We start from the raw sequence: 27,771 nt of genomic DNA, 5'->3' as shown, positions 1-27,771 counted from the left end.
AGACAACAGTTGCTACTGTCATTAAATAGGTTTTTTATTTTAAAGCTAAATGAATCTATCACTTCAATTCTCCTCCCTGCTCCTCATTTTATCCAAAGTTAGAAGAGTCTATATATTCGCCTCTCCCTGGGGGCTGTGTTTGTGTTGCTAATTTAGTGATATCTGTAAGATAATCCCCTCACCAGTACCCCAAGAATCTCTCTCAAATTGAAGTAAATAAGATATCTACCACATAAGGAGACTACAACTCCCAAAAGTTATTATCTTTTTCAATAAAAGGCACAACAGAAGGTCTTCTGGGATACATTGTGGAACTTCTCCTAAGCGCCACCAGCAGTGTTACCTTTCAAATACTGCAGCAACATTTCCTCCACCATTTATTAGCCTACTGAATTCTACTTGACAATGGCTAATATTCTAAGCACAGAGTGAATGTTTTTGTTAAAACATAGGAGCTGTTAGCCTTTCTCAACCTCTTGCTGTCCCTGTAAAATTGTCTATGAAGGAACAATCCACTTTTGAAACTAATCATCATCAGAAGCAAAATAAAAGTACTGCATAAAAATCGTTACAAACATTATCTATTTCTTGTGCAACCTGTATGTAGTCTTTGTTTCTAATATGTAAAAAATGCTCTCTAGACTAAATTTTCCAAGAGAATATTTCTAAATATAATATGAATATCTCTTTTGTCTTGAGCCATACTGAACTTACATTATTCAATTATCTACCATTATATATGTTAAGTGATTCATGATTCTAACTCCAAATAATTTACATATGAATCATTTCATGGCAGTGTTCCACAGTTCTGTGTGAGAGTAAATGACAAAACTGCTAACTTGGCAAAGGACACTGCCTTATCTTTGGACATGGTGATTTTTAACGTACAAAGAGAGAGGAATGGGGGGGTATAATAGGAGACAAAACAACTCTCTCAAACCAGACTAATCATCTTGTCTCAACCCATCCCAGCCCATAAAGCAGTCCTTTCCTCTGTGTTCTCCATCTTATTGAACAAACCTGGCTGTCCCAAGCAGAAACAGGAATTGCACCGATTCCTCCTTTCGGGTGGATAATATACCCACAATCACCAATGTCTGCCCATTTACCTCCTTGGTGGCCTCTGAATCCATCCATTCATCCATTCAGTTCTCTCTGTTCCTCTTGCCAATCCCTTACCTAGACTTCTAGGCATTTGCACAGGTAGTTTTCTTTTTTTGAGAAGAGGCTCACTCTGTCACCCAAGCTGGAATGCAGTGGTGTGATCCCAGCTCACTGCAACCTCAACCTCCCAGGTTCAAGCAATCTTCCCGCCTCAGCCTCCTGAGTAGCTGGGACCACAGGTGTGCACCCAGTTAATTATTTTTTTGTAGAAATGGGGTCTCACTATGTTGCCAGGGCTGGTCTCGAACTCCTGGGCTCAAGGAATCCTCCCACCTCAGCCTCCCAAAGTGCCGGGATTATAGGCATGAGCCACCATTCCAGCCATAGTTTTATCTGGAACTTTCTTTATCTACTTCTTGGCAAACTCCTATATACTTCTCGGGACCAGGTTAGATCTCTCCTCTTCTAAGTCACCTCCCCTGCTCACTCACAGCTGGGTCAGGTAGTCCTCTCACCTGCTCTCATAGCCCCGAATCACAGCTCTCATCCCACCATCTTTCAACTGTTTGTGTGCTGGTCTCTAACCCTCTGGAACTGAGAGCTTGTGGAGGTTTTGGTTACCTCACTCTCCAGCAACTAGCACAGTTACTAACAAACAGTAGGTACCAAAGTGTTCACGTGAAGGAGTAGACACATCACACACTGTGCTGCCCACAATGGCTTCACAGCTGGTATCTGTGTTGCTCAGAGCACACTGCTGAGGAGAAAGTGGTGAGAGAGAGAAAATGTACAAATCACCACGTGATTTCTGTGATAAATATACGCAACAGACTGAATAATGGATACACAAAGACATCAAGTCCTAATCCCTGCAACTTGCAAATATTACCTTACTTGGGAAAAGAGTTCTGCAGATGTGATGAAGGGTTCTGCAGTGGAGAGATAACCCTGGATTGTGGCGGGGAGAGGGTTAAATGTCACTACAAATGTTCCTAGAGAAGCACAGGGAAGTTTCACACAGACAGAGAAGAAGGCAGCGTGAAGACGGAGGCAGAGACTGGTGGGATATGACCACAACCCAAGAATACTGCTGGTCACTGGATGCTTGCAGGCAAGGAACAGATTCTCCCCAAAACCCCCAAAGGAAGCATGGATTTCGGACTCTCAGCCTCCTGAACTGTGAAGACAGTAATTTTTGGGTGTTTTAAGCCACCAAGTTTGTGGTAATTTATTCCCACAGCCTGGGGAAACGAATACTTCCAAATACACTTCTGGATTTATGTCCTGCCTGGGCCCATGTAGATGATGAATGCAAAACTGTATACAGTAGGAAGACAAAGAAGGACCACTTCTAAGCACCAGAACAGAAAGCTCAGAGCTTTGTACACTGTGGGAATTCAATAGATATTTATTTAGCATGAAAGAGAATATTAGAACTGGAAGAATTCTTAAATTTATAAATACCATAGCATTCTCAAAAGCCTCTATAAATCTGGCCCCAACGCAGCTCTTGTAATAATCTCCTACTTAGAAGGGCCCAACGTGCTTTCTGTCCTCTGGGCCTTTGCTCAGACTGTTCTCACCACCTGGTAGACCGCTCTTTGATTGCTGCCTACTGAAACCCTCCCTACCCACTGTTCCTGCTCCAGCCCAAATGCTTCTTCCTCTGTAGCATCTTCACTGGTCACCTACTTCTCTCCCACGTGCTTCCCCTGAACTCCAGCATTCTTTGCAGAACTGGTATTAATTTATACATCACCCTATTCTTAGCACAGTGTCTTGCAGACAGAATATGCACCAAAATTTAGGTGAATACATGAATCTAACAATGCCTGTGTATATTAAGGATGAACAAACAGAAGGCGAGAGAGAGTAAGAATGTTTCCCAAGTTTGTATTACCTGAAGAAATGAATAAATTGAACTTAGAGAGGGAACACAGTAGATCAGCCAATGTACAGGCTGTGTAACCAAACAGCCCAAAATTCCAGTCACAGGTCAGTCTCTGTGTGACTTTTTTGGAAGCTATTTAATCTGAGTCTGTTTCCTTATCTGTAAAACTGGCGCATCTGTTTTGCAAGTCATTAAAGGTAATGTGCAAAGTTCCTATATATCCAAGCCTGGATAAATAATACATTTTAACAAATAGCAGATATTATTTTCAGCATTATTAATTTTCTGTATAAAGCAGAGGTGGCCAACACTCCAAAACAGTGACTGAATACCACCCCCTCAAATTAACAAAAATTCTCTATATAATTTTTTTCTAAAAATAAAATGTAATGGGAAAAATCAACTTATTTGTAACTAATCAAGTTTTAAAATTATAATTTTGTATAGTCTTAATGAGGAAATAGTTGTTTAGATAAGCAAAATGTAAAAGTGGAAAAATATTTGATCATGCATTATAAAAATAGAATGACATTCAGAGACTAGAAAAAATAAGATTCAAATGTTAGAACTGACTTATCCATTTGCCTCAGCCCTTAGTGTAAATTTTTTGCATACAAAGACCTTTTCTTTCCAACCATGGAAACAGCTGTTTAAATTTTAATCACGTAAACCATATCCTTACCATAGCACCTTTTTATTTTTTTTTATTGTTTTGAAAAAATTTTTAATGTAGTTCTATAGAACCTGGCTCACCAAATTATGATACGTTCTGCTTAAATCGCACACCACCACATCGAAAGCAGAACCCTTACACGTATGGAGAAAAGGCTATTACAGTGAAAAACATTAGTAATATTGCTAGAACAATAAGTAAAAGCACATCAAATTATTTAAAGAAAATTAAGCGAAAGAAAACCTTATTCAAAGGAAAAGGGGCATTTTGCACAGTCTATGCAGTCTATGCTTCAGTAATTATCACAGTGTGGTAAAAAAAAAAAAAATGACAAATTTGCCTCCTGGATTTTCCATTCTGGAGTTCTGAGAAGATTTTTCTAAACCATTTGAGCAGAATATTTTATATTTCCTGTTAAAAATACACTATTTTGTGGAAGTCCAATGAAGACCAGTTTAGGAGTTCCATAACTATAAAATGACAACTATCAGATCAAATCCTGCTAATTATAAATTCTAAACTCCTCTGTCATATTAATAATGTTAGCAGTTAACATGTGTTGAATTCTTATTATATACTAGCACTTCTCTGTTTTCCATGGCTTAATTCAACCAATTTTCACAATAATCTTATGTTCTAGGTGTCGATAATAACCACATTTTAAAGGAAGAAATAGAAGGGTTAAATAAATTTTCCAAGAAGAGGCAGGGCCAGGAATACACTTTATAGAATCTGGCTCTAGAGCAGCAGTGTCCAGCATAAATATACACCATGATCCATATACGTAATTCTAACCAAGAACCACATTAAAAAGCAAGGTTTTTAAAATTATAACTTAATATATCCAAATATTTTCATTTCAACATGTGATCATATACAAAGATATTAATGAGGTATTTCACATTCTTTTTTTAGTACTAAGTCTTCAAAATCTGGTGTGTATTTTATACTTAGCAGCCTATTTCAATCCAGACTGGCTACATTCAAGTGCTTTGTAGCTGTACGTGACTGGTAGCTCTGGTGTTGAACGATGTCGCTCTACAGCTTGTTCTCTTAATTGATGTGTTACCACAATGGAATCTAAAAAGGTCTTTGTCATTGCTGCAATGGAATATTTATTTTTTCAAACATAGTTAAAGTATCAGTAACTGCAGCAGCATTTTATTGGTTGATCTTTTCCCAACCCCAGTTAGAGAGTGGGACAGAAGAAAAAAGTTTATCTTATTGAGGAGATGATTCTTCACAGCATTTCTGCTCATCATGCATCAGCTTCTGTTCCAAACTATCTTTCCAAGGATGTTTGTCCAGGAAACACCCTTGGAAGACAAAGATGAGTCTCCCTTACGGGCAAACGGCAGATGTGTTTCCTGACCAGGATAATGAAAATAATATTCTCCTCTGAGGCAAAGATTGGGCAGCATTGCTAGCACCTCCTCCTAAGACTGAGGGTTTCCTAAGCTCAGAGTTCCCCAGCTATGACATAAACCCACTGTGTGTAAATCATCCAGCTGGGCCCCTCTGCCTCACCGCCATGGGACTTGGGAGTTAAGGGGAACCAATGCAAGCATGAAGCTCATGCTACCTGCTGTGTCAGGAATAACAAATCCTTTTGTCTCTGACTCAGAAATCTTGTGTTCTGCTGGCCTATATGAAGCTGGAAGGCTTTGTTAGCTTGCAAGTAAAGTCCCAGGTCCCTCAGAGTTCTTGACACACCTTTTGAGTATTGTTGGGTGTTAAAATAGGTATCTCCCAGAGAAAAGAATCTACGTTTTCTAGTTAGGACCAAGATCAAATCAATTTACTGTTTTAGGATTAAAGTTTCTGAAAAATAGCAGGAATAAAACCACTTAACTGTTTTTCCCACTATTACTGGTCTCTACTCCTGCTGTGATAGTTGTGTCAAGTCCCCACTTAAATTCCTTCATCACAGTAAACACCTCACCAAGTTACTCCAGTTTCTTTCACAAAGGAGTTATGCATACTATACCTTTCCACAACATTTGGCTTTGTCTATAATCTTTAGGGCAAACTCCTTTCCAGTGGACCTATGGAATAATCAGAGGAAGACCATTTAAAGACATAAATTAAATACCATCATTCCTGTTTTTTTTCTTTTTTATACTTTAAAATTTTTTTTTTTTTTTTGTAGAGATGAGGTCTCATTATGTTGCCCAGGTTGGTCTTGAACTCCTGGGCTCAACTGATCCTCCCGTCTCAGGCTCCCAAAGTGTTGGGATTACAGGTGTGAGCCACCACACCTGGTCCATTCCTGTTGTATTCTACAGCACAGACCCAGGAAGCAAAAACTTGGCTCTTCCTCTGTGCATTAAAGAAAATATCTAGTGGAGTCAGGGGACAAAGGTACCCAAAAAATTAAAAACAAAAACAAAGCCATACTGTATGTTAATTAAATATTCTTTCATAAATATTAACTATAATATTAAGAAACTCATATTTAAAGTATTTCAATTCTGTTACATCAGGGAGAGGCAGGAAATAGTTTTTTTATATGTAAATCTCAAAATAGTTCTCTTAGGAGACAGAATAAAGTTTTAAAAAACCAAATTAACAGAAAATTTTATTATCAATATATTTTTACATTAGTCCATTAACAATATTAGCCCATAATTCAAAAGTGAAGTCCCCTGACTTTCATTATTTCTCAGCCAAAACTTCAGCTAGGATCTGATCTGGTACCAAGTTAGTCACATCTTTAAATGCTCTTTCCTGGCACTAGAGAGATCACTCACATGGATATAAGATTCTTGATGTTATTTATTTATTTATTTATTTATTTATTGAGAGAGAGTCTCGCTCTGTCAGCCAGGCTGGAGTGCAATGGCGCAATCTCGGCTCACTGCATCCTCCGCCTCCCAGGTTCAAGCAATTCTCCTGCCTCAGCCTCCCAAGGAGCTGGGATTACAGGCACCTGCCACCACCACTGGGCTAATTTTTGTATTTTTAGTAGACATGGGTTTCACCATGTTGGCCAGGCTGGTCTTGAACTCCTGACCTCAGGTGATTCTCCTGCCTCGGCCTCCCAAAGTGCTGAGATTACAGGCGTGAGCCACTGTGTCCAGCCATTATTTAATTTTTAATCACCTTTAAAATAATTTAATTTTAACATGCCAAAAATGTCTTTGAGTATAGAAAAACCATTCAATAAAGAACACAACAGTACTCATAGAATACACTTGTTATCTCAAGCGCAGCTGGATTTGCCAGGTGGTTGTAGTACACACTGATGAGGCCTGGCCTGGAAGAATCACTTGTCCTTAAATTGTTCTCCCTATAACAAAAACTAAATCCTGCCTCAGATTTCTGACTAGTCTTTAAAAGTCATACTTTAGATGCTTACTTTGTTACTTAGGTGGCAGTCTGTGTATAAGAGCTGGGTAAAAGGACTCAGAGAACAAGGCATTATCTTGTGTACCAATATAAGGAGTACTAAAGCTTCACCGGAGATGTAACAAAACAGAAAAACTGTAGTTACCAAAACTTTCTGGAAAAATCTCCAGAAATGATAAAAATTATCACTTAGAATGGGAAGGATAGCAGCCTATAAACACCAAGACTCTAATCTGAACCAAGACTCTGAGTCTTTTCTGGTTTGAATATTGTTTATAAAAAATCTGGAATAGGCAAAAGTAGGCTGATTGTGATTTTTTTTTTTTTTTTTTGAGACACAATCTTGGTCTGTTGCCCAGGCTGAAGTGCAATGGCACGATCTCGGCTCACCACAACCTCCGCCTTCCAGGTTCAAGTGATTCTCGTGCCTCAGCCACCCGAGTAGCTGGGACTTCAGGCGTGTGCCACCCAACCTGGAATTTTTTTTGTTTTTTTTTTTTGTTTTTCTTGTTTTTTGTAGAGATGGGGTTTCACCATGGTGGCTGGGCTGGTCTTGAACTCCTGGCCTCATGTAATCCACACACCTCAGCCTCCCAAAGTGCTGGGATTACAGGTGTGAGCTAGCCACCAGGCCTGGCCTGATTGTGATCTTAAACAGAGTCAGAGCTCATATGTCCTGAACTACTGGAATATTCCATTAAGTATTAACTGAGAGGGAGGATTGCTGTAGGGATTAAGCGATTTAATACAAGTACAGACTGAGAACAATGCCTGACACCAGTAAATATAGGAGATGTTCTTAAAAATGACTTATTCTTCTCATTCCTCTCTGGCTCATGATGAGACCTTATATATATCTCATCCCAAATGCACATAAAACAGTTTTATACTCTATGTATATACATAATATTTTTTTCCTGTGGGCATGCAAAATGGCTGATCCCTGCTGGATACAGTCACTCATGCCTGTAATTCCAGCACTTCAGTAGGCCAAGACAGGAGGACTGTTTGAAGCAAGGAGCCTAGGACCAGCCTGGCAACAAAGCAAGACCCTGTCTCTATTAAAAATTTTAAAATTAGCTGGGAGGCTGAGGTGGGAGAATCACTGGCACCCTGGAGATTGAGGCTGCAGTGAACTATGATGGTGCCACTGCACTCTAGCCTGGGTAACAGAGTGAGATCCTGCCTTTTTTTTAAATAAATAAATAAATAAATAAATAAATAAATAACAAAAGGAAAGAAATGGCTGGTCCCAAGGGCAGACTCAGGGAAAATGAAAGAGACTTTCCAGAAGGGCCTTTTTAAAATTAAGAATAAACTCCAAGGAAAACTGTATCTGTAGATGATACAGTTTTCATTATTTATCATTTTCATTATTCATTAATTATCCTCACTGTCCACTCACCTGTCTATACACTCTTTGACTACTGCAAAATTGCCATCACCAATGACCTTTCCAATTTTGTATTTCTCAAGAAGAGTTGATGATTCAGAGCATCTGTTTCCATTCACACCTGCAAAAAGGATAAATGCAAATTCTAAAGAAAACATCAGCATTTTATACAGATTCCTACATATTTGTAAAATAGTAAACTGCGATGCATTTATTTCTAAATCTATGGTGAAACTAAATAAAATATCTGCACACATTTCCTGAATAGAACACCTGAATCACCAATTTCCTTTTGACTTCGTTGGTTGAAATCAGAAACCTATAATCAATAAACCTAACAAATCCCTGAGATATCAGGTGAAATAAGTGATTTGCCTTAGGTAAAAAGGATATTTCACTAAAACTTATCCAAACTTTTTTGTCGATGTTCAAGAAAGGGGCAGGGGATATAAGATGATAGAAAAAGAAAAAAAAAAAAAAAAAAACAAAGAAAGGAGAAGAGGATGGTGGTGGGAATTTAATCTTCAAAATGTCCAAGATTTCTCTTCAAGATTTTCTAGTAGAGAAAATTCTACCCAGATAAGATAGATGCCTTGTTAAGGCTAATTCCTGGCTCAAAGCTTTCTCAAAAAGGTATGTGGGGGAAGGGTTAAGATCTGCCCACTTCTCACTACATGTCCCAGTGTCCAGCACACAGAAGACACCAAATCAAGAAAACACAGTTTTGTTATCTAATTGAGAGAAAGGAAATATATTTAGAAGTTGTGATCAGATCACCACAAAAATAAAAGAAGCCCAAGTCTAAAATCTGAAGCTTCAATAACCTAGTTAATGACAATGAGATTTTTCTTTATCTTGAAGTAACCCCCATCCCCGCCTCTTACTAAGGCCAAAGGGGCTGACAGGTGATGTGATCACATCCCTCTTCAGGAAGATCGTAATTTAGCACAAGTGAGTTTTAGGTGAGCACCAAGTCCCCATGCATGATTTCCTTTATCAAAGTAATGATCAGATTGAGAACTACCTTCAGGACTTATGCAACGGTCAAGCTCAGGTCCACCGTTTACATTGGAAGAAGATCTGCCATGAGCAGAAATCTGCTGAAAGAGGAGAATGACCATTATTTATCAGGATAATTTACAAATCCTTAGCTAACTAATCCGTTGACACAGAAAATGCTTACAGAATGTAAAAATGTGTCACAGAAACCGAGGAGGCGTTCCCTTTCTTCTCATCTCACCTCTCTCCTTATGCACATCACATCAGTGCATTTCTTCCTTAGATATTTCATTCAGATTAGACATAAGAAAAATCATCAGTTACCTTTTTTTGAAATTATGTTATTTTTTACTTCCATAAAAGGAATTAAAAGACTCTATGGCATGACAGCTGGATAAGATAGTTATTAGTGGCACAATAAGGCTTAGAACTATAGATAATTCTAATGGCTCCAGGCTAACCATGTGACTCCTAGGAGTTTAATCATTTTATTTCCTCATGATAAATGACAACTGATGGACAACTGCAATTTTTCAAAATTTAATTTTTTTGTTGTTCTGTTTAATTTTCAGCTGCTAAAGTTGAAGGCAACTCCAAATCGACAGCACTCTATGGCAGAATGTTTAAAAAGCTACAGTGTTTAAAAACAAGGTCCAGAGAAGGGACATAAAAGGAAAGCCTAAAAGAAAATCATACCATTCTCTATTCCATTCCCCACCCACGGCCACCACCCTGGTCCAAGTCCTTCTCCGGCTTCACTTGGCATTGCATCAAAGGCCTCTTTAGTTACTCTCAGTCTCTCCCATTCCACATAGTATTGCCAGAGAAATTTTTCCTAAGAGTAGCTGGGATATCACCTCCAGGATTCAAAAACCCCAGTGTGTCTTTGTTACCAACATAATAACTCCAAAATCTTCAGCGTGGCATTCGGGCCATGATCTGTCCCCCTACCTACTTGTCTAATGTGTTTCCCACCACTTGTTCTGATGCGTTTTATACTTACAATAATTCAATTTGCTTTTATCTTTCAAAAGTTACTTAAACTTTCCAAGTCTTCATTTTCTCCCCTGAAAATGGAGGTAGTAACAGTGCCCAACTCAAAGATTTGCTAGAGAATAAAAATTAGCTTATCCCTGTAAAATCACGTTGTCTCTGACACGTAACACTAACTCAATATTAGTTTATCAGTGCCTTTTCTTTAATCATCTAGCACAGAACCTTGAAATGAGTGATTAAGAATGTGGGCTTGGTGCAGTGGTGCACACCTATAATCCCAGCACTTTGGGAGGCCATGACGGGTGGATCACCTGAGGTGAAGAGTTTGAGACCAGCCTGACCAACATGGTGAGACCCCGTCTCTACTGAAAATACAAAATCGCCCAGGCGTGGTGACACATGACTGTAATCCCAGCTACTTGGGAGGCATAAGAATCTCTTGAACTGGGAGGTGGAGGTTGCAGTGAGCTGAGATCGTGCCACTGTGCTCCAACATAGGCAACAAGAGCGAAACTCCGTCTCAAAAAAAAAAAAAAAAAAGAATGTTTGTGAACTGTTGAATGTAAATGGCCATAAGAGACCTTTTGCTAAATAAAAGACAGGGTCTCATTCTGTTGCCCAGGCCGGAGTGCAGTGATGCAATCTTGGCTCACTGCAACCTCCACCTCCCAGGCTCAAGAGATCCTCCCACCTCAGTCTCCCAAGTAGCTGGGACTACAGGTATACGCCATCACACCCAGCTAATTTTTGCATTTTTCGTAGAGACAGGGTCTCACTGTGTTTCCCAGGCTGGTCTCGAACTCCTGGGCTTAAGCCATCTGCCTGCCTCAGCCTCCCAAAGTGCTGGGATTACAGGCGTGCACCACCATTTGGCCTGGCCAGCCAAATTCTTAATAGGAATAAAAATATGAACATGATTTTTCTGGAAAGTTGTATCTCAGAAGATAAAAAGATCTCTGCTAATCACTGCCTGCCCCAGAATAAAGTAACAGGGGAGGTGGAAAATCAATGCTCAGGAAGCATGGTGGACAGTGACCAGTGGACTCACATGTCTTAAATCTCACAGCCCAGGGCAACGCAGCCCCACATGGTCAGGCCACAGGCATCTGGGTCAGGCATGGTCACTGGGCAGGAACCACCGCCTCTCCCAGCACTTAGGCCTCAGGACTTTGAGCAGAGTGCAGGTCCCCACACTCACAGCTGAGGTCCTAAGACCTGTACCTGGGTCCCTGCTCTCCATGAAGCCTGCTTGTTCATCTGTCCTGGAAGCAGGTAATGGTCCTACAACAAGTCCCTTTCTTGAGCTAATTTGGGTAAGCACTGGTTTACTGCAAGCTGATGTGTTGTCTGAGTGAAGGACACTCATCACATCAGGAGGGGTTGAAACACAGGCATTTCTACTTCAATGTACATTTTCATGTGGATCAGTAACTAATTGAAGTGTTTATCAGTTGAGCTCCTGTGAACCATTGTAATTTTCCCAATGTTTATTTGATTAAACCTTCACTCCCACCCTACCCTGATCCCCTATATAGCTCAGCAATTACAAACCTGGCATATGTTGGGATTTGCGGGTGACATGGAGCAGGGAAAGAGACCAGGAAACAGGACAAGTGATGGAAGCCTGGTCTCCAGTGACTAAAAGAGAGTGGCACCTGGGCTGAAGCCTTGAGCCTCAGAAGGAACAGGGGGCCTCGTTGTGGGGGGCGGCGGGGGAGGAGACAGAGAGAGTGAGAGCGAGCAACAGCGAGCATGGCATGGGGCCAAGCGAAGGGCCACTTTCAACTGTACCTAACAAAGGCTCCACTAAACACCAGGAAATGCAGCTTCTTAGCAAACAATAAGGGCAAGGACATTTTTTCAAAGCTGTCAAATTAATATTTTTTAAAAGGTGTTAAGCCTTAAGCATTAAAACAAACAATTATGTAGCATTAACAGGGATGACTTATCCAATTACTTAACCAAATATGTTTCTTTATTTGAAAATAAGCCTTTCCTAAAGAGAAGAAAAAAGCATGAAAAAATAAAGAGGATAATTTTATTATAGTGCAGCTGAACAGAGAAACATAATTAGACACAGAGACAATTTTCTTTCTCCCTCTTCACTCCTCAGTAAAATCTACAGCAATGACTTGTGCTGTTTTAAGGGATAAGAAGATGAAGACACATCATTATTACTGCTCAGATGTTTACAACCTTATGAGGAGGGATAGGTGCACCTAAGCTTAATACCTTCAGTGAAACCTCTGCATTTCAGGATAGGTGCTGATGGTTACAAATGACTCTGAAGAGCCGTGAGAGGGAGCCATTTTGCTACAGCACAAATCTGAGCTTGTGTTTGAATCGCTCAGCTAGTGATTCAGTTCATAGGACCTCCCACTAACGAAGCTTGGCTTTCCAGAGGTAGAAGAAAAGCTGAGCATTCAGTAAGATCTCTGGACAGATCACTGGCAACTGTGAAGCATCTATTGTTAAATATAAGGCAAAGCATTCCCAGTGCCCTGAGAGACATGCAGACAAAGAGCAATGAAAATACAAGAAATAAAGCTGTGACTTTGCAAAATTCTCATCATTTCCTTTGCAAAATGTGTATATTCCCTTGTCTCCTGTAAATGAATTACTCTCTTACTGAAGCAAGAATTGAATTAGTACCAGAGAGATCAAATATGGCATTCAAGATTAAACCCGTCCCATTTCTATTGTCAAACTTACAATTTCTATTAAAATCTCTTAAAATGCTAATGAGCATTCCGCTTCCATCAGCAACTATGATGCTGAGACAGCACAAAGAAAGTGCCTAGATGCTGTATGCTAGTAGGGTCCTCCTCAACAAAGCATAATGGATGGCAGCATTTACGGTTTTTCAGGATGCCATTCATAATTGCCAACTGGTTCAGAAAGACAGCATTGTGTTTGACAGTGGCAAGGGGGCGGGGGATATATTTCCTAATGAGGTCCTGATTCTGCTTGGCCAAGGAGGGAAAGTGACAGAAGAGAACCTTGAAGATATTGCTGAGTGTCTTCTCTGGGATCTGGTGCCCCTGCACCACCTCGTCACTTCTCTGGCAGCAGTGGCTCCATTTTTATGAATAAGCAAGGAAGGGAAATGTGCAAGAATCCTCTTCTGCTAAGAACTTTTTTTTTTTGAGACAGAGTCTCACTTTGTCACCCAGGCTGGAGTGTAGCAGCACAATCTCAGCTCACTGCAACCTCCGCCTCCCGGGTTCAAGCGATTCTCTTGCCTCAGCCTCCCGGGTAGCTGAGATTACAAGCACCCGCCACCACGCCCGACTAATTTTTTAAATTTTTGGTAGAGACGGGGTTTCACCATTTTGGCCAGGCTGGTCTCGAACTCCTGACCTCAAGAGATCCCCTGCCTTGGCCTCCCAAAGTGCTGGGATTACAGGCATGAGCCGCTGCACCCAGCTGCTGAGAACTTTTTTAAAAAGACTTGAAAACAGAGCAGAAGATGCTTTACAGTGCTCTCAACTGCTAGCATCATTTAAAGGCATTCATGGCTGATGGAGGACATCTGATGAAGAGCAACACTCCAGTTTTCTGTTTTTAGCCAGGGAGTTATGTCAGAGGGTCCTATGGTAAACTTCTTTGATAAGCAGATTACCAAAATTTCTACAAATTTGAAGTTTAAGGAGAAATGTTAAGTACTACACTAAAACTGTTCTCTGTTCTGAAATAGGCAAGTCTCAAAAAAAAGTAGCAAGAGTGGTTACTTACTGCATTATGGCATATTATTGTTGACTTGAGTATAATGCTAGCTACCCTTGTGCTATACTGGTTTTCATCCATGTTCCTGGCTCATTAACTCCCACAGCCCTTGTTATAATGTTGGGATGCTTTAGGCCTCAGAAAACAATCTCTCTGACCTTCTCCTGCCCTCCTTTCACCTGCCTAAAGCAGGACTCTAATCTGACTGCAGTCATAAGACTCTCATTCCAGAGAAGGTCCTGCCCCATACCCTGAAGCAAGGAATGCTCTATAAAGAGGCTAAGAAAAACCAGAACAAACCGGCTTTGCTGGGCTTAGATCATACCCCTTTTTGTCCAGTCATATTTCTACAGGGTTGTCAATCATGCCTATGTAATGAAGCCTCCATAAAAATCCAAAAAGACAGGGTTAGGAACGCTTCTGGCTAGCTGAGTATGTGGAGGTTTCTGGAGGGTGGCATGCCCAGGGAGGCCATGGAAGCTGTGCATGCCTTCCCCCATACCTCGCCCCATGCATATCTTCATCTGTATCCTTTGTAACATAATATCCTTTATAATAAATTAGTAAACACTTCCCTGAGTACAGTGAAGTGTTCAGTGAAATGCAAATTAATCAAACCCAAAGAGGGGTCATGGGAACTCCAACTTGAAGCTGGTCATTCACAAGTTCCAGAGGCCCAGACTTGCCACTGGTGTCTGAAGGAGGGGGTAGTTTTGGGGAATGGGCCCTCAACCTATGGGATCTGACGCTATCTCCAGGTAGATAGCATCAGAATTGAATTGGGAGGACACCCACCTAGTGTCTGCTATAGAACTGATTGCTCACTTGGTGGTGGAACGAAACTCATCCCCCACATTTGGTCACAAAAGTCTTCTTCTGTGCTTATTGTTTTTTTGGTGTGAGAGCAGAATAAAAACATGGTTTGAGAAAGATTTTCCCTAATATTTCATTTTTTTAAATAAAAAGACAAACTTGAACAGAATCTAGGAAATGTTTGTCTGTAGTGAGTTGACTTTCTTGAATGCATTTTGGAAAATGGCATCACAATTCAAGTGGTAAATGGTCTACTATAAGTGTCAAGTCAGAAACATTTTCTTCTTTTTTTTTTTTTTTGAGACACTCTGTCACCCAGGGTGGAGTGCAGTGGCACGATCTCTGCTCACTGCAACCTCTGCCTCCCGGGTGCAAGTGATTCTCATGCCTTGGCCTCCCGAGTAGCTGGGATTACAGGCGTGTGCCACCACGCCTGGCTAATTTTTGTATTTTTAGTAGAGATGGGGTTTCATCATGTTGGCCAGGCTGGTCTTGAACTCTTGACCCCAAGTGATCCACCTGCCTCGGCCTCCCAAAGTGCTGAGTTTACAGGTGTGAGCCATCATGCCCGGCAGGTCAGAAACATTTTCTATGAAAGACCAGGAAGTAATATTTTAGGCTTCATGGGTCACAGGTTCTTTGTGGCAACTCTTTGGCTCTGCTGCTGGAGTATGAAAACGGCCATATATGAACAGATGAGCATGGATATGTTCCAATAACATTTATTCAGAAAAACAGGTGATTGGCTGAATTTGGCCAGCAGGCAAACTCCTGGTGAGCAAGAACTTTCTTAGGAAAGCTTTTCCTCCAAGATAATTCTTGCACTTTTAAACTCTAAAACAGAAAAACCTTCAGGGTATGGTTGTTGCTATAAAGCAGCCATTCTTTCCTCACATCTTAGAATCACATAGGAAGATTTCAAAAATTCTATTGTCAATCTGAATCCCAAGTTGATTAAAGAATCTCAGGTATCAGGATTTTTTAAAAGCTCTGCAGATGATCCAACATGCAGCCAAGGTTGAGAACATCTGTGGATGAAGTTTCTGGCAGCAATTTTAATTAACTGTTCAGCTATCATAATCTGTGTAAGTTCACTCTGTCACTCTAACCACTGCAAGTCATCTATAGCCAAACAACCTTGTCTTTGTAAGAAAAGGAAAGAGGACACCCACATGGTTTACTGAATCCTACTTTGTACCAAGTCATGAAGTGAGTATTTTGCATTGAATGAGTTAGGTATGGTCATCATCTCCATTGACCTGTGAAGAAATCAGAGCTTAGAGAGGTTATATAACTTGCCCATCACCACAGCAAATGTGGAATCAGAATCCAAACCCAGGCCTGACTCCAGAGCCCAAGAGCTTCTTGGCGATTCTCACACTGTCCTATCCTCTAAGTTTATGAGAAAAGTCCTGCAAGGCTATTGAACCAACTAAAGGAAGTCACCTAATTCTAGACTTGCTGATCAAAATACACACTATGGTATATCTAGAACATGTTTTATGATTATATAACTATAGTAACATTCCTGTAATTCAGTCATATGATACACAAATTGATAAATTCACAGCCTTTCCTCAAATAGAATTTAAGATAAATTTTTTCTTTAAAAAGGTAACTTCTGAAGTTTACTGAATTTTTTTTTAAAAAATACACTAGACAGTACTTGTAAATAGATTTGCATCATTGGCATTTTTGTGGGTTTTTTCAACATTAGGAACATTGTTTCCACTAACTAGAATAAAATCCAGTGTAAAGTATTATAAATGCTGAATTAGGAATGTATTCAAGAACAGAAACCTTTATTAGTTTCATATTGGATTTCTGATAATTTGAAATACTTCAGTATGAGTAATGAGATATGAAAACAATCGGAATCAGCACCCAGAGGGTGGTAACACAGCCTGCATGCTTAGATTTGGTTTCGTTTGGCAAAAACAGTGGCACTTAAGACTTGTGGTTGGTTAACAGTGTTAAATAGAATCCACTGCCTGAACATGAATATGGTTTAAAACAACAGCCAGCTCTACAGTCTATCAAAGGGGCAGCATGGAGCCCAACTTCTGCTTTCCTGTTCTTCCAAATACAGATACCACCACAGTTGACTACATGGCCTGCCAAAACCAGCAGAGAATCTCATCGCACCCCTCTGAGTAAGCCTTTCGAGTAAGGTGTTGGCTTACTGGATTGTGACCAACAGACAGGTGGTGTGACCATGCCTACTTGCTAAAAATACCTGCATGCTTTCACTGTGAGGTTTCACTGATTTCTAGGATGCCAGGGTGATGAGAGAGGTGTCTGCCTCTTCTGTTATAACTATGGAGGCTACTACAAGCAGCCACAATGACAATCTCTAAGTCTTTAACTCCATACAGTTACCTATAATGCACTACCAAGAAGAATTTCTGGGCCCACTTTCATGAATAATGGGGCATTTAAGTTTAACACATATGCCAGTTGTATTCAAATGAAATTCTTACAATTGATCCTATTTATACACTGATTTACTTGGTAAACCCTCCCTGCATCCTCAGAAAGATGGGCTTCAGCCCAGGTGAGTCATTTACTTCCCAAGTGCACCAGATTTGACTGAGCAACTACAATGTGCAAATCACTGTCCTCAAAGTGTGAGATGCATTATGACTTATTTTGTTAGGGCACTTCAAAACTGCTTAGCCCCTCTTTTGGTTTTTGTTCTACAAAATCAATTATATGGAAAGATGAAGTCACCATCCATCTCTGGGGTAATGAGAAGTGGTCAGTTTCTTAGTATTGAAGGTTATCAACTAGTCTTAATTACAAAAGAAAAGCCAAAGCTCCAGGGAAAAGCAAAAATGTCTAAGGTCAGCAGCTACTGTGGATTTACATTTCACAGCTTCGAAAAGAAGTGTTCAAGTTCAGAAGGTCGAAGAGTTACATTTTAGCTCTGCCAGTCAGGATGAGATACTACCAGCCCTTTCATCACACTTCACAAATCTGGAAAATCTTTCACCACCAGCAGACCCAGGAGACATCATCAGATAAAATATCAGCACATCAGACAGTTCATAATCTCAAGATGTTGGATAATGTTCCAAATGTACTTTTTTCTTCCTTCTTTCAACCGGCAAGAATGCTCACAGCAGACAGCCTCCAGGCATACACTTCAGCATCAAAACACAAAACATTTTATCCCTCAGTGTCCACAGATGTGCTGTGACTGTGAAGCCTGAAGTTACTATTGCCTTAAAAGTCTTAAACTGGAACATGAATGATGAATTAAAGTTCAGGGAAATGCTTTCTTCATCCATCTGGCAGCTGATGACACATTTACTACTCTTTATTGCCTATCTGTCCCAAAGAAAATGCTGTGATTTAAGCATAGCAAATATTCCTATGGGAAAAGTTATCAGCTAGATTGAAGAGACTCTGAGGAACTTGCACAGAGGGAACAGAAGATCATAGGTTGGGGTCAAGCAGAAAAATGGAGAATCAGGAAGACGAGCATTAAAAGAAGCAAATGAGGTCCGCAGGAGTGGGATTCTAGGATTTGAAGAGAAGGAAAAAGAATGAGTAGGGAGTCATCAGTCTGACGAACAAAAGGACTGGAAGGAGAACAAAGCAATAAAATTGATGGGGTGAGACTCTGGCAGCCCTCAAAAAAGAGGATGGACAGGAAGGTTGGAAAGGACAGGATGAGGAAGCCAGACCAGCCCAGGGCAGAAATTTTGAGTGGCTGATAAAGAGACGAAAATGGAGAGAAGGCTGATGTGACTGCCAGACTCCACAATAGCCCTCGTGAGCCCCACCTCCCATTTCTCATGCCCTTGTGATGTCTCTCCCCATGCTGAGTTGGGCTGGTGTGTGACCACCAAGATATTATGGAAGAGATGGGGTCTGGCTTCCAAGGCTAGGTCACAGAATGGACAGCTTCTGTATGGCTCTCTCTCTCTCTCTCTCTCTCTTTCTTATCACTTGGTTCTGGGGAAAGCCACCTGCTGTGTTCTGAGGAAACTCAAGCCAACTTACAGAGAGGTCCACATGGCGAGTAACCGAGGCCTTCTGCCAACAGCCAGCACCAGCTTGCCAGCAAGTGAATGAGTGACTACAGAGGGGGATCCTCCATTCCCAGTCAAGCCTTCAGGCGGCTACAGCCCTGGGACGCGTCTTGACTGCAACCTCAGGAGAGATCTTGAGCCAGAACCACCCAGTTAAGCTGCTCCTGAATTTCTGACCCGTAAGAGCTGTGTGTGAAAATAAATTTTTTACTTTTGTTTTAAGCTGCTAAATTTTGGGATAACCTTTTTCTTTCTTTTTTTTTTTTTTTTTTGAGACAGAGTCTTGCTCTTGTCACCCAGGCTGGAGTGCAATGGCGCAATCTCCGCTCACTGCAACCTCTGCCTCCTGGGTTCAAGTGATTCTCCTGCTTCAGCTTCCCAGGTAGCTGGGACTATGGGCACGTGCCACCACACCCAGCAAGTTTTTCTATTTTTAGTAGAGATAGGGTTTCACCATTTTGGCCAGGCTGGTCTCAAACTCCTGATCTCAGGTGATCCACCCACCTCGGCCTCCCAAAGTGCTAGGATTAAAGGCGTGAGCGACTGTGCCTTGCCAGAATAACTTTTTTTTTTTTTTTTCCTGGAGACAGAGTCTCGCTCTGTTGCCCAGGCTGGAGTGCAGTGGTGCGATCTCAGCTCAATGCAACCTCCGCCTCCCAGATTCAAGCAATTCTCCTGCCTCAGCCTGCCAGGTGGGATAATCTGTTTCTAACAGAGTCATTTATAGATTATTGATAGGGTTGGAATATGTGAAGAGGGCAGGAAAGCAGAGATGAAGGGAGAGTTGAGAGGAAAAGTTGGTGATAGAAAAGCAGAGGAGGTAATAAAATCTGGAGTCTGACTTCTCTCACTTTCTCTTTCCCCCTTGTACACTACTGCATGTTAGTTTTTTGTAAGTAAAACTGCCTTCCTGTGAAAATGGAACCTGGAAATGCCAAGGTTTACGGTAAGAAAGAATAACAAGGCTACCCTAACTGCTTTCTCCATATTTAATCAATCTCAATCCTGTGCGGTAGGTCCTATTAATCCCTTTTTCCACAGATAGGGGTGATGTGACTTATCCAAGGTAAAACAGCTTAAGAGTGGCCATGCCAAGATCAAACCCAGGCACTTGGACTTCACGTGCTTTTTTTCCATTTTTAATTTTAAGTCAGAGTCTTGCCCTGTAGCCCAGGCTGGAATGAAGTGGCAGGATCTCAGCTCATTGCAACCTCTGCCTCCTGGGTTCAAGGGATTCTCCTGCTTCAGCCTCCCGAGTAGCTGGGATTACAGGCACCTGCCACACCTGGCTAATTTTTGTATTTTTAGTAGAGATGGGGTTTCACCATTGTTGGCCAGGCTGGTCTTGAACCCCTGAACTCGTGATCCACCCACCTTGGCCTCCCAAAGTGCTGGGATCACAGGCGTGAGCCACCGCACCTGGCCCTAAATGTTGTAATAGATTTACCTGTGTGGAGTCTGCTGGTACCACCAGAAACCCTGCTAGACAAATTCTAAAAGGGCTGTCACATTTCACGTGCTTCTGATCACCATCCTGTGTCTGTTTCCAAATGGAGGAGGCAGCAGAGGAGGGAGGGAGCTCAGGTCTCCTTCTTCCTCCAGGTCCTCTGTGTAGCTGCACACCAGGGGGCACCATTCCCACCTTAATAATCTGGCCTAAGCAGACCAAGACCTTTATCCTGGTTACCCTTAGCTTAACTAGAATAGCTCGGAATAATCACAAAAAAACTTAAGAATTAGAAGACAAAAGGAAAATAAACCAGAGTCTCGAGGAGATCTGTAGCCTCGTAACAAAGGCATAGTACAACTTGGCATGAATTGTCTTTATTTCAGAAGCCCCTGGGCTCCCCATGTTCCTGGCTGTGGGAGGCAGCCTGGGGCCACTGAAGTGAGAGAGGCTGTGTGTGGCCTGCAGAAATGCCTCCTCTCTAGGTGACCATCACCAGGAGCAGCCCTAACCTTCAGGAAAGCCAGATTCCCTAAGTCCAAACAGAAGCAAAGCCAAGTTCTAATACCTAGGAGCTAGGTTCTGGGGAAGAGGCCTAACAGGGACCTGCTGGGTGGCGTCAGCCTTTAATAACTAATTTTACAAATTTTTGGTCTGATCATGTTGTTTCCAATCATTTGTTTAAGAAGACTGATCTTGCTTTCCCACTGTGTCCTTGGGGCTGGTAGTGTTTATGAGCATGGGCTCAACACCCAGCTATGCCACCATACCCACAGCGTGACTTCCATCACAGGCCCACCACAGAACATCATCCCACATCCCTGTAACCCATGTATCTGCTGAATCTGGATATGCTAATTCCAATCTATACCAATCTTGACAATACTCAGCTCCACTGAGTACTGTCTTCCAAAGAAAACCAAAAACTCTAAACCATTGTGAACTCTGTTATTGTACTAAAGCTTTATGGGGTTAGGTGGAAATAATGGGCACAGTGTGGACAGTTTCACTTTCAAGGAGCTCCCATTAGATACCTATTAGCAAACTTTTCCCCCAAGCCTCTCAGGAAAAGTTGTCACCAGGTATTTTTCTCTGTCTTTCCACCCCTCTTCACCCAGCCTCCTCCCTAACCCCAGGATTTCCTCTCTCTTTTTCCCACACCTCCCCCTCCCTATTCCCCTCCCAATCTCTCAACCCTTTTTCCTGTGGAGCAAATGTGTTACTCAGAAGGCTGAGACAAGAGAATCACTTGAACCTGGGAGGCGGAGGTTGCAGTGAGCCAAGATCACGCCACTGCACTCCAGCCTGGGCAACATAGCAAGACTCCGTCTCAAAACAAAACAAACAAAACAAAACAAAAACAAAACAAAAACAAAAACAAAAACTCCGTTTCTCCATCTTGAAGACTAAACAAGGTTTGAAACTACTTCCAGTTTTTACACTTTATGGTTTTAGGTAACTACTGACAAAAACTCTTTTATGACCAAAACTTATTTTGTTAGGCCACTTTAAAACTGCTTAGCCCCTCTTTTGGTTTTTGTTCTACAAAATCCTCTGCTTGACTAGGCCCAACCTTGGGCTTCCCTCCCTGTCCTTGCAGAATCCAGGCTGAGGTCTGAGCAAGATTCCTGTTAAGTCAGTTTAGGGAAAATCCCCTGTACTTGGTATCTGACTCTGATGTCAGATCACCCCAGCCTGCCTTCAGCAATAAGCCTATCAAGTCGGTTGAGCCAGAAGTCTCTTATGCTGGATGGTTCCTCTAATACTCTTCCATCTGCTGATTCCCACCCTGCTCCTTGGTTATAATCCCCACTTTTCCTTGTTGGAGCTGGATTTCCTCTTTTCCTCCCTGCAAGGCTCCACTACAGTGGTCTCTATACCAATTGCTAGGGACCACCCCCACTCTTTGAATAAAGTCTCCCTTATAGTCTTTAACAAGTATCTGGAATAATTAGTGTTTTTTCTTTAATACTACTTGAACAAAACAAATATATAATCAAGATAGCACTAACTCTCAGTTGTCCTAAAGTCTCTCAGTTTAAGGTTAAAGAACCTTAATTACTTGGTCACCACCCTATTTCTTACATGCTCACCTGCAAAGAAATCATTCACAAGTTGAAGAAAGCTTTCCTTCCGCTACTGGCTTTTTTCCAGCCCCTCAAAGAACACAGTCTTAGCAGAATCACCTTTCTCGTAAGAGTACCAAGAAAACTACGAGTACGTTTTGTGGAGAGGAGGGTGGATTGTCTATATTTTATATCTCTCTTAATGAGCAAACCAAAGTGTCACTAACAATCCATGATCAGAGATTAAACATATCCTATTTTCATTTTCAGTTCTTTCAATGCCCCTACCAAAATATTGAAATAATTCCCAGACATGGATACAAAGAGGGAAAAACGGTGACAGAACATCAAATTCTGCTTACCCTTAACCTTATTTAGTTCCCTAGTGAGTAAAATCCAGATAGTAACAAAACCCTCAATGCCAAATGCTGTGTCCTGGCAGCTAGAGAGACTGTCAGCTCCTGCACATGCTGTCGTGGCTTGGTTTGCTTGCTTTTATCAATTCTCTGATTCTCTGGAAAAAGATTATCTATCCCGCAAGGCCATTAGAGCATCTAACTAGGATAAATAGTGGTAGAGAGTTCCTGCCCACGAAAAACAATCCTCCATTCTCAGACATTACCTCTTAACTGATCTTAATAAGCTATTTTAAATGAAGGGAAGGGAAACGCACAGTACTAACACACGGTAATTATCTGTAATTCCTCATCTGTCATGCCACTGAATAAAAAAAAATAAGCTGGTGCCTTGCAATGACATCAAAATTAGGGTATTTGGTACAGTAAAGTAACCTGACTAAATTGCATTATTTAAAAAGAAGGTTTTCATCCCAATGACAATATATACTACAGATTATGGGAACTGTAATGAGATGAAATTTTCATAAGGCAGGACCCATGAGAATAGGTAGTAGTTAGAGAGCTTTGGGATTGTGGCCTAAAAGCTGAATCAGTGTGGCAGAGACATTAGTTACTCATGTTTAATGTAAAATTCAGTGTTTTACAACAGCATTGAAGTAAAAGGACAAAAAATAGACTTCCTAGCCTTTTAGTTAGGTTTTTCGGCAAGTTAACAGAACTATATTCCTAGCATTTTAGAGGTCATTTAAAATCGAAAGTCCTTGTTTTACAGATAAGAAAAAGAAAACCCAGAGGAAGTATCACAGCTGTTAGCAAAGCCCACAGGCCTCAGGCATAGTGGTGGAGAACAGGGGGTGGTCCTGGAAAGACAACTGTTCTTTGTCTTACTTATAATCTTATGTTCAATCTTGACCAGTAATCAACATTTCCCTTAATCAACAAATTTGTCTTTATTCCTCTTGGTGTGAATAAGTAATCCTTGAGCATTTACTGTGTGCTAAATGCTGGGGTTACTATAATAATTAAGATACACCTAGCATAGAAGGAACAATTTTACTTAATGTCTCAGCAATAATACAATTTTTATGTTTTAAAAATTCCATTAATCTTAACAAATGTGAGTGACCCTGCACAAGTATGCGTGCATGTGTGAGGCAGGTGTGTGCACAGAATATTAACATGTATTTCTTTGAAATGGTTAGCTGTCCTGTCCTGAAGCCATAGTTGTAATTACTAATAAGCAGCACCAACTGGCCTAGTGGCAAAAACAGAAAATGACAATATTGGGTTTAGAGTTGAAGATGGACTAGGAAGACGGGAGCTGGGATTACCAATGGGTAACAAAAAATGGGGAAGTGACCAAGACCCAGAGTAAGCAGGCACTAAAGTGTCCCATCTGATCCCCCAAAGCAGTCCTAGGTTAAGGATCTCAGCCCCGCCTGGGGCAATGGCCTGGGGGAGGAATATGAAGGACCTTGGCATGTGGCTCACTGGAAAGGTTATCCTAGATCTGCCCTAGAACAATTAACCAGCTCTAGGAGCCACTCGCTTTTGCGTTAACAAATTTTGAAACAACAAACCCGAAAAGAGGTAAATCAACTTATTTTTATTTTAGTTCTCTTGAAAGTTACTTCTATTAATAACAATGTACTTCCAATCTGTTCCAGGGAAAATAGGAGAAAAATCTGAAAATAATTAGCTTACTACTAATTCTTAATTTATATAACTTTTCTGGGAATTGACAATTTAAAAGTCCACTGAAATCACATTATGAACTGACTTAAGTCAAGTTAGTACTTCAGAAAAATGCCTGCTTCTTTTGATAAATATAAGGAACTTGCAGTAATTACAGGTAGGTGAGAGCTAGATACTCCCTACTTCCAAACGTCCTACTAGTCTCAGCCCAAATTCTGCCAAGGATAAGCAAGCAGGCACAAAAACAGATGTTCTGTCCTTTTCCAGAATTCCTCTTTTTATTCTCAGGTACTTAAACATTATACAAGTCTACTCTGAAGGACATACAACATTCTCAGGGCAAGACAAGCAAACCTTACAGTCAATTGGAGAACAAAACCTTCTGAGAAGTGGGGAAGCACAGACCTCACATGCTGCTCTGAAGGTGTCAGAGGCTGGGCTTGGCAGGTTCCCATTCCTCACTCATGCAAGGGTGGTGGAGTTCTAACCATCAAGTTTACTAATAAAAAAAAATTCTTCAACATCTTTAAAGAAATCCTCTAGGGCTATATTTGAAGTGTTTAGGGAACCAACTTTGGAAAATACATTCCTAATAGTATATCTGATCAATCAAAACACATAAAGGGAATTAAAGTTAATTTATGTATACATACATGACACTGTGTATACATCAGTATTCTCAGAATTCATTACCATGTAGACAACCCTTTGTTTCTACAAAGGAAATTCCATTTTTTTTTTTTTTTTTTTGAGGCACAGTCTCGCTTTGTCACCCAGGCTGGAGTGCAGCGGCGCGATCTCGGCTCACTGCAACCTCTGCCTCCTGGGTGCAAGTGATTCTCCCACCTCAGCCCGCGGAGTAGCTGGGATTACAGGTTGGACCACCAGGCCTGGCTAATTTTTGTATTTTTAGTAGAGTCAGGATTTCACTATGTTGGCCAGGCTGGTCTTGAACTCCTGACCTCAAGTGATCCACTTGCCTCAGCCTCCCAAAGTGCTGGGATTACAGGCGTGAGCCATCATGTCTGGCTGGAAATTCCATCTTTAGCTCTAATTATTTACTGTTATTTTACCAGGCAAATTTTCTCTTCTAAATTTAAATTATTAGGAACTACTACATCAAATAAAACTTGTTGAAATTTTGCAAAATTGGTTTTGCTCATCTCTATTAGATAACTGTCTATTAAATCAACTGCTAATCATACGGTTACTGTTTATATTTTTAGGACATCATAATCAACACCTAAGATTATTTCTAAGTTCCCACCAAAGATGACCATATTTTCCTTGTGTTAAGGCTTGTGAGTATAAACATTATGCTAGTATTTCACTTCATTTTAGGCTTTTGACAAACTCAAATTATGTTAGCAATATTAAAGTCATGACTCGAAACAAGATTTTTTAAAGAATCATGATGTTCTCCAAGGCTTCACCGCTGCGAATCATTTTGATAATAATTGGAAAGCTACTATTTATTATACTTTACCACATTATGTTCATCTCTAAAATAAGAACACCACAACCCCGTGTTCCCATTTTAGAGATGAGAAACACTTCAGCTCAGAGGAGTTAAGTGAGTTGGCCAAAATTACAGCAGTACACAAGATTCGAAGTCAAGTCTACCAGGCTCAAAATCCTAAACTCTTTTTAAAAAAATTTGCTACTATACTCAAGCCCCCAAACAAATTAAACTGCTAAACTATGAAACTCTAAATAACAAAATCACACAAATATGCCACATATCCTATTTCATACCTTTAATCCTCTGAAACTTCCTGGACTAGTTGGAGAGGAACTGGAGGATTTCGTAGATTTAGGAGTAGAAAGTTGGCTGCTGGGAGTTCCATTAACTGCCCATGAGACAACAAAGAAGACAGAAGTCCCATTAAAACCCACAACAACCAGACTGTATAAATACACTAGGTGCATGCACAATATAGGTCCAATGGAGCTTCAACTCGTTTTCAGCTCAAAGCAGACGGCAAATCAGCAAAAAGCAAAAATAATGTATCTTACTGCATTACAGACAAAAAAAAAAACACAAAGAGTGAAACTAGAACTATTTTCAATAGTAGTTTTCTGACAGCTATATAAACAAATATAGAAGACATTATGGAATTAGTGATGTGAACGAGAACTTGTCCATGTATCCCGCCTGCCAGCAAAGGTAGAGATGGCTGTTATATTTGTAATGGTTTACTATGAAGGCTGTTCCATAACCTTCAATATCCACTATCTTGGTGTATACCAAGATAACCAAGAAGTTTGGATAACCGAGAAGTTTGTGTGGCTCTCCCAAATCAAGTACACCATAATACAAACACATTTTCTAAGTATTTTCTTAATGAAAAGGGAAAATTTGCTGGTAGTTTTCCTTGTAATTCCTACTTATTTGCTCAAAGTCTGTGAAAAACATTCTTCAACCTTTTTTATCTAGACTACTTATTTCTAATTCCTTCCCTTTTCTTTTCTGTACAGCTTATCCTCCCCATTTGTCAGCAAATCTTGGTAGTTTTCTACACATCTGCTCTAAATCTCCATACACTTCTTTGGTTGAAAGCTCGATTTAGATCCTATGCTAGAATTATGTAGTATAGAATTTGCAAATGAACCTTTCCCCCAGAAAATTAAATTTGGAAATTTAAAAAATAACTGAAAAAAGTTTTCAGTTTTTGAAAACTTTGAAACCTCTCCCCTAGGAAAGGTTCGTTTGCAGATTCTGTACTACAGAATTCTGGTCAAACATTTCAGTATGACTTATGCCTGATTGTATCATTAGAATCTATTTCTGCAGTAATTTCACAAAACTAGTAGTTAACATCTAGTATTGATATGTTTTTCTCCTCTAAATAGAGTATTTATAATCTGTTTTATTACAAATTTTCAAAGTTTTTGCCCAAAGTAGATGAAAAGTGTCATTCATCTTTTTGGAAAGAAAAGAGATGCTCATTTGCTTTTTATTCTTTTTTAAAGAAAAGATGAGAGAGCAACAACTATTATTTTAAATCACACTAATAAGTATAAAAAACCAAATGCACAGGTAAAGGTCCTGAATAGGGGACTCAAAAAAATGAGTACCAGTCCTTGAGCAGAGGCAGAAATTGTGGATCAATGAGTACTAATGATTACAAGAATCACCTGGAAACAGGAATATCTGGGTTTATGAAGTCATATTTATTGTATTGCTCATTTTAAAATTTCAGTAAAAACGAAAACTTTTT

General features: G+C 40.5%; 1 protein-coding gene and 1 non-coding gene across 9 annotated transcripts in view; both read right to left on the bottom strand.

The window, feature by feature from the left end:
• DCLK2 (doublecortin like kinase 2) overlaps positions 1–27,771 on the bottom strand; it is a 177,111-nt gene that overhangs the window by 26,646 nt on the left and 122,694 nt on the right. For 4 of the 8 annotated variants that reach the window (XR_001717226.4, XM_001150899.7, XM_016952348.4 and 1 more), the window contains 4 exons: positions 26,306–26,400; positions 9,437–9,512; positions 8,425–8,533; positions 5,659–5,716 (listed from right to left, as the gene is read on the bottom strand). Coding sequence is in view for 6 of the 8 variants with exons in the window: in XM_001150899.7 (XP_001150899.3) it covers positions 5,659–5,716; positions 8,425–8,533; positions 9,437–9,512; positions 26,306–26,400 (338 nt within the window). In the remaining 2 variants the exon portion in view is untranslated. Of the gene's footprint in view, positions 1–5,658; positions 5,717–8,424; positions 8,534–9,436; positions 9,513–26,305; positions 26,401–27,771 lie in introns of those variants that run through there. The other 4 variants (XR_010156355.1, XM_016952349.4, XM_016952347.4 and 1 more) reach the window with 2 other exon arrangements.
• On the bottom strand, positions 20,434–20,496 carry LOC112209091 (U7 small nuclear RNA). The gene has a single exon (XR_002943761.1). It is a non-coding gene; the product is annotated as a U7 small nuclear RNA (small nuclear RNA).

This window comes from Pan troglodytes, chromosome 3 (assembly GCF_028858775.2).
Source record: "Pan troglodytes isolate AG18354 chromosome 3, NHGRI_mPanTro3-v2.0_pri, whole genome shotgun sequence".
Lineage (NCBI taxonomy): Eukaryota > Metazoa > Chordata > Mammalia > Primates > Hominidae > Pan > Pan troglodytes.
Note: the sequence above shows the minus strand (reverse complement) of the source record. Positions and strands in the feature narration are given on the sequence as shown.